This window comes from Octopus bimaculoides, chromosome 24 (assembly GCF_046866305.1).
Source record: "Octopus bimaculoides isolate indiv1 chromosome 24, ASM4686630v1, whole genome shotgun sequence".
NCBI lineage: Eukaryota > Metazoa > Mollusca > Cephalopoda > Octopoda > Octopodidae > Octopus > Octopus bimaculoides.
The window spans coordinates 25,305,931-25,315,930 of NC_142951.1; the positions used below are offsets into that span (position 1 = coordinate 25,305,931).

A 10,000-nucleotide genomic window follows, 5' to 3' on the forward strand; every position below is an offset into this window, starting at 1 on the left:
AAACTGAAAGAAGCCCGTCGTGTATATATGTATATATATATATATATATATATATATATGTATATATATGTTTGTGTGTCTGTGTTTGTTCCCTCAACATCACTTGACAACCGATGCTGGTGTGTTTACGTCCCCGTAACTTAGCGGTTCGGCAAAAAAGACCGATAGAATAAGTACTAGGCTTACAAAGAATAAGTCCTGGGGTCGATTTTCTCGACTAAAGGCGGTGCTCCAGCATGGCCGCAGTCAAATGACTGAAACAAGTAAAAGAATAAAGAGTAAAAGAGAGTAAAAGAAAAAAGAAAAAAACTGCATACTTTAGCAAATTTTCTAAGCAAACCTCTTTCTTGTGTGGAACCGCATCGGTGTCGCTTGTTAGAATTAGCAGCTAAATGTCCTCAAATCATATTCGATCGTCAAAAGAACAAAAAAAAAAAAAAAAAGAAAGAATGATTGCAGACTTTAGCAAATTTTACTTAGCAAACCTCTTTTCTTTACATGGAACCTCAGCGGTGTTACTTGTTAGAATTAGCAGCTAAATATCTCTCAAATCATATTCTATCGCCGAAAGGTAAAAAAACAAACAAAAAGAAAAACAGGACATATTTGACATGACAATGTGTGATATACAAAAAGAGGGATGGTCACGACGTGAACGTCTTTGATTACAGTCCATCGCAGCGTTACTCAAGAAACAGGAAGAAAGAGTGAGAGAAAGAGTACAACAGGGGTCGCCACCATCCCCAGCCGAAGCCTCGTGGAGCTTAGGTGCTTTCGCTCAATAAACACTCACAACGCCCGGTCTGGGAATCGAAACCGCGATCCTCCGACCGTGAGTCCGCTGCCCTAACCACTGGGCCATTGCGCCTCCACAATATAGCTATAACACCAACTAAATTTTGTCTACTTTAAAAATATTTCCTTTCCTTATTTATTTCTTTTGACCTCTCCAGTTCTTTTTGTTTCTCTAAATAAATCTTTCCTCCCACACATATCAATCAATAAGATCATTTGCAATTATTCTCAACGTCAATATAGTCTTAACCACCTGAAAATTTCTTACAACTTCAGCTGAAAAAATCGTTTTAATTTGCAGCAGTTGATATTTTGACACAGCTTGATCGTTTGATGAGACCCAGTTTCGACATGTGCTAACAAGGAAAATATTACACAGTTTTCTTTTTTCTTTTATTCGAAGACTAATCTCCCCCACCCTGTTTAATAGTAGCTAACTCTTCAAGATACCCTGCAGAGAAACTGCTTTCTCTATTATCGTCCATGTCATCTCTGATTTCAATTAATCATCTGCCAATAGAATTAAACCAATACTACTTCTTTTCAATTGTGATTCCCCTTTCGAAATTTTCAATTTTCCATCGGTATTTCAGCCTTTATATTTATAGTTCAGTTTCACACACACACACACACACACACACACACACACACACACACACACACACACACACACACACACACACAACACACTTATATTCATATACATACATACATACATACATACATACATACATATATATATATATAAATAATACAGAATGGGACAAGAACACAAAACATCCAGACAGTTAGGTGATACAAGAAAGGGACAAAACATCCAGATGGACGATACAGAGAAAACAAGGACGGGTCATTCTGAGTTTTCTTTCTTCAGTCGAGATCCAGATTATCTTTGCAATTTCGGCCGGTTATTCTCGATATTGCTCCAATCTGGCCAGCCCCAAGGAAAGACTAAGCTAAGAGCATTAGATTCCTTGGAAGAAAGCAGCGAATCTATACATACATACATACATGCATATATATATATATATATATACATATACATACAAATGTACACTGTATTTACATGAATAATATATAGTCTATTGATACACATATATATATTCTTTTAGTCATTTCAGCCATGCAGCTGCGGTCATGCTGGAGCATCACCGTGGTCTTGCTGTTTTCCTCAGACGGGGAGGAGGGTACATCACCACCCCTGTACGTGCCTTTGTCCCAGCTGTTGGCCCATTTGTGTATGAGGGAGTTTGTTTCCGCTGCCTTTGTCTGTACCTCATGTCGGTTCGTCGGTTCATCCGGTTTTGTCGACAAGAGGATGTCTAGTTCCTTTTTGAAGGCATCTATGTCCACATTAAGTAGGTTTCTTAATTTTTGTTGCAGAGCATTGAAGATCTGTGGACCTTTGAACCCTAGGCTATTGAGGTATCTGGTCCTGAATGTAGATAGAGTGAAAGGTACCTTTGGTACAATAAGTCCAGTTCTAGCATTTGTATGAGATTCGGTACCGAAATTGGGTACTAGCCCTTCCAGAGTTTTCAAATAGATTATTACATATCTGTCGCGCCTTCGCTCCAGGGAGTAAAATCGCACTTTTTTCAGCCTCTCCCTGTAGCTCATCCACTGCACTGTTTCGATCTTTTTAGTGTAGTGGCGTTGAACTGTTTCAAGCTCTGCTGTTAGTTTGGTACTATGTGGAAACCATAGCTGAAAGCAGTAGTCCAAGCGGCTGAGAATAAAGGTCCTCCACAGGGTCAACTTCTTGGTCTCTTGTCTTGAAGGACCTTAGTATCCATCCTGCCAGTTGTCTGCACTTTGCTGCCATCTTGGTAATGTGCATATGAAATGATGCATCATTGCACATACTGATCCCCAAGCCTTTCACTGTCGGTGACTCTGCTATTGCAGCGTCTTCGGGTCCTGTATATGCATGCTGGGGTACCTTCTGGAGTTGATAGTGCAGTGCTTGAAATTTTCAAGCATTAAACTGCATATTGTTCACAACTCAAGCTCACTTGTATATTGAATTCAGGTCCACATCTCTATAATCTCAGCTGTGTTTGGTGGTACATTTACATCACTGCCACATTATATTTGCTGAGTTTGATATTGTTAAACGAAATTTTAAGATCCATTAAAAATCTCTACGTAATAACCTCCGTAATGATGTCTTACACAGACATCAGACCACGGAATACTCTTCCTTTCTGGAAACCATTAGCAAAATGCTTCTAATGTTATTCTGTTTTTGTAAAAGTGGTTTAAATAAAAATTCATAAAGCAACGCTGGGTGACAGATCTAACAGCACCCTGTTAGGTCTGGCAACACCCTGCCTGGTCTGGCAACACCCTGCCTGGTCTGGCAACACCCTGCCTAGTCTGGCAACACCCTGCCTGGTCTGGCAACACCCTGCCTGGTCTGGCAACGCCCTGCCTGGTCTGGCAACGCCCTGCCTGGTCTGGCAACACCCTGCCTGGTCTGGCAACACCCTGCCTGGTCTGGCAACACCCTGTTAGGTCTGGCAACACCCTGCCTGGTCTGGCAACACCCTGATTCTGGTCTGGCAATATCTGATTCTTGGGTGTTTTCAGAGGAGTTCCACGCCATCTATTCCTAACGTTCATACCAGGCACCGACTGAGTCCGTCCTCACCCGCATTGAACAACTGTTCATGGCTATCTGTTTGGGAGAAAGAGAAGGAAGAGAAAGAACAGGAGCAACTATAGATGTTATGGGCAATCTCCCTTCCTTCTCTTTCGACTAATTTATACAATAAAAATACGAAGAAGAGAGAACAAGAACAAGAAATGTAACGTCTTTACTACTTTACAACTACATTATACCACAATTCCACCACACCACAGCATACCACATACAACCTCAAAACAACACCACACTACAATTACATCCCATCATCACCATCACCATCAACAGCACGGCCAAATCTACTACCTAGCCACTACACCACCAACAATATGACCATCAAAAGTACATAACACCATATCTACATCACACCACAAAAAAAAACCTTTTAACACCACAACTAAACCACCACTACAGGCACCACCACCACCACCACCACCACCACCAAAACCACCACCACCACCACCACCACCACCACCACCACCAAAACCACCACCATCACCACCACCACCACCACCAAAACCACCACCACCACCACCACCACCACCACCACCACCACCACCACCACCACCACCAAACTCCACCCCCTTCTATAACTACTTACTCTGTATTTGTTCAGTTTCTCCTTGTACTCCCTGGTACGTCTTTCTGAACTTCGGAATCGCTGCTTGATCAGTTTTAATCTCACGTGATCTTTCTCTTGAATAACCAGCACGAAACCTGCAATAAAGGAAAACGACTAAGTAAATCTGTTAAATAAAGAAACAATATGATTGACAGCACAGGATACGTGTTAACCCCGCCCCCCTCTCTCTCTCGTATTGGGGTGAAAAATCGTTTTGGACCGAAAAAGTTCGAGAAATATTTTATGTTCGCACGCAAGTTTCTTATGATGCCAATTACACACACACACACACACACACACACAAACACATTATATATATGCGTATGTGTGTGTGTGTGTGTGTAATATCCTTTCTAGTATAGGCACAAGGCCTGAAATTTGGGGGAGGGGGACAGTTATTACTTCGACGCCATTGCTCAAATGGTACATATTTTATCGACACTGAAAGGCTGAAAGAGGAAGTCGATCCCGGTGTTTGTTTAGAAGGGGGGAAAAATTTACTTTTCGGAGAAAAGAGAGAAAGAAGAAAAAAATATTTTTGAGAGCAGAGCAATCGAGAAAGAGGAAGAAAAGCAAGGGTGGGGGAAATAGATAGATAGATAGATAGATAGATAGATTTTTTTCAGTATGATGTGGTCAACCCGTTGAAATTTCATTACAAAGCATTTTTCGTTTTTTCCCTTCCTCCGCTTTCCTTTCTGTGCATATTTGTAAATATGCACATTTTCTCATAGTAGGATGTAATGGCTAAATGACCTTTCAAGATATCAATTCTAGGAAGTAGGATGGTAAAGATAAGAAAAGAGAAAAAGAAGATAAAAAGTCATCACCATAAAGTATGAAAATAAAAGGAGTTCAAATCCCAATGAAAGTGTAAATTCCATCACACCTGTAAAGTCAAATTCCATACTCTGTGTAATTCCATGCTTTTCATCAACAAACACCAAATATTAGTTCAACATTCATAAATTAGGAAAATAAAGTCAGAATATAAAAAATAATTTGTGTACTGTTTATAATTCAGTTTATTCTCTCTGTACATTTAATCAAGCATCACGAATGAGTTACGTAATAAAATGTACATTGTATATGTAGCTGGAAGCCAGTCTGTAAGATATGAATTATATAACAAAGCAGGGTCTGCTTAAATATAGTTTGAGTATCTTTCATCATTTTTTAGAATGTAATTTTCTGACTTACTTGGATAAGATAATTCGAAAGAGATATTTTTACACGAATAACTTTGCCAAGTAGCTACATTAAATATCCTTCCCAATCAGTGATACAATGGCTCTAGCATTCTTTCCCGGATATATGCAAGTATTGTATGTCTACAAGAACAACAGTCGCCAAAATCCCAATGTTATACGTATATCTGACTATTTATTTTGTTGGCATAAACAGAGATAAGTATCACGTTGTTAGCATTCGAACAAAATTCAGAAACAACAGTAATAATGTAATATAAATGTTTTCTCTTCATCCATCGTCATTACTATGAATGAAAATAAAATGACCATGAAGAATCTTTCTTGACAGACATTGATGTCACCTTAAATGGTATGTGAATATTGTTAGATAGCAATACAACGTTCACTGGAGCATTCAAGTATTTGCATTATTTCTCCCCACAACGCCTGTGTGAGCTAACCATAGTTTACTGGGCACAACGTCTGCGTGAGCTAACCATGTGGGCACAACGTCTGCTGGGCACAACGTCTGCTGGGCACAACGTCTGCTGGGCATAACGTCTGCTGGGCACAACGTCTACTGGGCATAACGTCTGCTGGGCACAACGTCTGCGTGAGCTATGTGGTGTTCATAGTTTGTTTCATTCGAAGGGGTGGTCATGCATATTGTCTCTGTTTCTCTTTCCAATTTTGTTTTTTTTTTGACAAAATGCAGTTCCTATGCTTCTCTTTCAAACATTTAATTTTGGAGAGAATTTTTTTGATGAAACGTAGCTCCAATGCCTTTCGGAACTTTGGGTCGTCTCTTGAACATTTGTAGAAAGGGGAAATTTTGAATTTTCCTTCAACGCATATTTCTAGATGCTTGCTCAGTGAAATTTAGTCCGATAGAATAAGTACTAGGCTTACAAAGTTCTGGTGTCGATTTCTTCGATTAAAGGCGATGCTCCAGCATGGCCGCAGTCAAATGACTGAAACAAGTAAAAGAGTATGAAATACGCACACACACACACACACACACACACGCTTCTAATACTGTGCGTTTGTTTCTGACCGGTCGCTGTCAGTTTCTGCCGGTCGGGTGTCGGCCTTTCTCCGGTTCCTCACTACTGATTTCCTCCACAGGATTGTGATAACTGCAGCCCGTCTGAGAAATGAGCTCCACCAGGTGGAGTGGCTGCTGTAGTGAGTGTCACTGGCGCGGCTGAACATGCAATTTGTTCAGGGGTGTATTCCTTCTCCCACTCCATCTTCTACTGCCTAATTCCCCCCTTTTTTTCTTCTTCGTTTCTTAGCAAACAAATTGTGATTCAAATTTTGTGTTAATAAAACTAATTGGTAAATTTGAGCCAGGTAAGATTTGAACACAGAATGCAGTGAACCGGAATAATTACTGATAAGAGAAATAGAGAAATAGAGGGCTTGTATAAATGCTTGCTGTATGCATTGTTTCTTTTTTCTTAGAAAAAAATTGGTTTGGAGAAAAATTTTTCAGTTTCAATTTAGTGACAATTTTCGTTCATTGCAATTTATTGTCTCCTACTAATATTTGGTTACGTCTGATTTTGATTAATTGCCCTTCCGTTCCGTTTGTTTTCCTTTGAGAGTGAGAGAGAGAGAGAGAGAGAGAGAGAGGAAGAGAGAGAGAGAGAGGAAGAGAGAGAAAGAGGAAGAGAGAGAGAGAGGAAGAGAGAGAGAGAGAGAGAGGAAGAGAGAGAGGTATGTAGGAAGGAAAATAGTGGGGAAGAGAGGTAAGCAGGGAGAGAGAGAGAGAGAGAGTGAATAATTACTTTCGACATGTGTATAATGTGTGCATATGTATATGTGTGTATGTGGTTAGACAGAGAGAGAGAAAGAAAGAGTAAGAAAAAGAGATTGAGAGAAAGAAAGAGTAAGAGAAAGAGAGAGAGAGAGAGAGAGAGAGAGAGAGAGAAAGAGAGCAGATGAACAAAGAGATGGGGAACATTTACAAAATATAGATTATATTGTATGTATGCATGTGTGTCTCTTCTGTTTGTAATTATTTAAATTCTTCCTCTGAGGAAAGGAGCTGGTTTTTAACAAAGATACAAAGCTCCACTGTTGCGATGTACATAACAAAAACAATGCCACACTTTTAATTTGAGAAAAGTCTTGCATATCTTTACCGTTCCACTTACCGATTGTATTTGTATTCTTTTCTGCTAAAGGCACAAGGCCTGAAATTTTTACGGAGGGGGCTAGTCGATCACGTCGACCCCCGTGTTTCACTGGTACTTCATTTATCAACCTTGAAAGGATGAAAGGCAAAGTCGACCTCGGCAGAATTTGAACTCAGAACGTTAAGAAGGGCGAAATGCTGCTAAGCATTTTGCCCGGCGTGCTAACGATTCTGGCCAAATTTGTTTGTACGTACGCACGTGCATGCACGCATACATACATACATTTTTCCTTTTGGCACTCCGTCGCTTGCGACGTCGAGGGTTCCACTTGATCCGATCAACGGAACAGCCTGCTCGTGAAATTAACGTGCAAGTGGCTGAGCACTCCACAGACACGTGTACCCTTAACGTAGTTCTCGGGGATATTCAGCGTGACACAGTGTGACAAGGCTGACCCTTTGAATTACAGGCACAACAGAAACTGGAAGTAAGGGTGAGAGAAAGTTGTGGTGAAAGAGTACAGCAGGGTTTGCCACCACCCCCTGCCGGAGCCTCGTGGAGCTTTTAGGCGTTTTCGCTCAATAAACACTCACAACGCTCAGTCTGGGAATCGAAACCGCGATCCTATGACCGCGAGTCCGCTGCCCTAACCACTGGGCCATTGCGCCTCCACATACATACATACATACATACATACATACATACATACATACATACATACAAACCAACAATCAAACAAGGGAGATTGAATTGGGCGAACACACTTTACTGCGTAATTCTACAATTGTTCCATCTCTACTTTACCAGTAGATACTTGGCGAAATATTATCATATAATTTATTAAATATTACATTGCATCAGTTTTATTTCTGAAACATTGGCAAGTGAAGACTCATCAGGTATGAACGCAATGAGTCAGTAAATCAAGCCATATTCTACAGAATATATACCTCACGCTGATTCTGTAACATTCATTTCATTAGTATATCACATTTAAAATGAAACAAACACCATTCGATTGTAAATCACAAGTACAGTTCAGCCGGTCAAGAAAATGAGTTATGGAGAAGAAATGAAATAATAGTTTGAAATAATAGTTTCAAAATAAGCCAGTTTGGGGGAAGGATGTAAGCCGACTATATCAACCCCAGTGTTCAACTGGTACTTATTTTATCGAACCCGAAAGGATGAAAGCAAAGTCAACTTCGGCGGGATTTGAACTTAGAACGTAAAGACGGATGAAACGTCGCTTAACATTTTGCCCGGGCTACTGAACTGTTGTGGCTGTGTGGTAAGTAGCTTGCTTACCAACCACATGGTTCCGGGTTCAGTCCCACTGCGTGGAACCTTGGGCAAGTGTCTTCTACTATAGTCTCGGGCCGACCAAAGCCTTGTGAGTGGATTCGGTAGACGGAAACTGAAAGAAGCCCGTCGTATATATATATATATATATATATATATATATATATATATGTATGTATGTGTGTGTATATATTTGTGTGTCTGTGTTTGTTCCCCCCCCCCCCACATCGCTTGAAACCGATGCTGGTGTGTTTACGTCCCCATAACTTAGCAGTTCGGCGAAAGAAAACGATAGAATAAGTACTAGGCTTACAAAGAATAGGTCCCGGGATCGATTTGCTCGACTAAAGGCGGTGCTCCAGCATGGTCACAGTCAAATATAATAGAAGACACTTGCTCAAGGTGTCACGCAGTGGGACTGAACCCGGAACCATGCGGTTGGGAGGCAAGCTTCTTACTACATAGTTATGCTTGTGCTTCCACACAGCCACCTATTTTTTTTTTGTTCATAGATGGCGTGTCAGAATATTTTCTCCATGGAATCATACAGAAATAAACCTAACATTTTCTACGTTTCGTTTCTTTCTTAAATTGGGCGTTGACTTGTTGCTTTTCAGTCTAAATTATTTCATAAGATTAAAAAGATGCTTTAAGAAGCTTGCTTTCCGACCACATGGTACCGGGTTCAGTTTCACTCTGTGGCACCTTGGGCAAGTGTCTTCTACTATATCTTCAAGCCGATCAACGCCTTGTCAGTGGGTTTGGTTGACAGAAACGAGGTCGACTTTGCTTTTCATCCCTTCGGGGTCGATAAATTAAGCACCAGTTACGCACTGGGGTCGATGTAATCGACTTGATCCCTTTGTCTGTCCTTGTTTCTCCCCTCTATGTTTAGCCCCTTGTGGGCAATAAAGAAATAAGAAACTCACACACACACGTGTGTGTGTGTGTGTGTGTGTGTGTGTCTCCTCCACCTACTGCTTGACAACTGGTAGCTAGCGGTTCGGCAAAAGTAACCGATAGAATAAGTACCAGTACTTTAAAAAATAAGATTCATTCGACTAAAGTTATTCAAAGCGGCGCCCCAGCATGGCCGCAATCTACTGACTGAAACAGATAAGAGATAAAAGATAAAATATATTTTATTAATTTTCCTTAATTCTAATTGCCATTTTTAACAATTATTGCTGTGAATGGAATAAGTATGTAATTTTAAATATATAAAAATTAGCTATAACTGGAGTCTGCTGCTGATTGTGTGTTGAAATAAGATGCATCTAGTAGTGGGATAAATACTATTTAC

The 10,000-nt window shown here is 40.4% G+C and overlaps 1 protein-coding gene across 3 annotated transcripts in view; it reads right to left on the bottom strand.

The window, feature by feature from the left end:
* LOC106881396 (uncharacterized) overlaps window positions 1-10,000 on the bottom strand; it is a 139,881-nt gene that overhangs the window by 17,794 nt on the left and 112,087 nt on the right. For all 3 annotated transcript variants that reach the window (XM_089340781.1, XM_089340782.1, XM_089340780.1), the window contains one exon: window positions 4,044-4,159. In XM_089340781.1, the coding sequence (XP_089196907.1) occupies window positions 4,044-4,159 (116 nt within the window). The remainder of the gene's footprint in view (window positions 1-4,043; window positions 4,160-10,000) is intronic.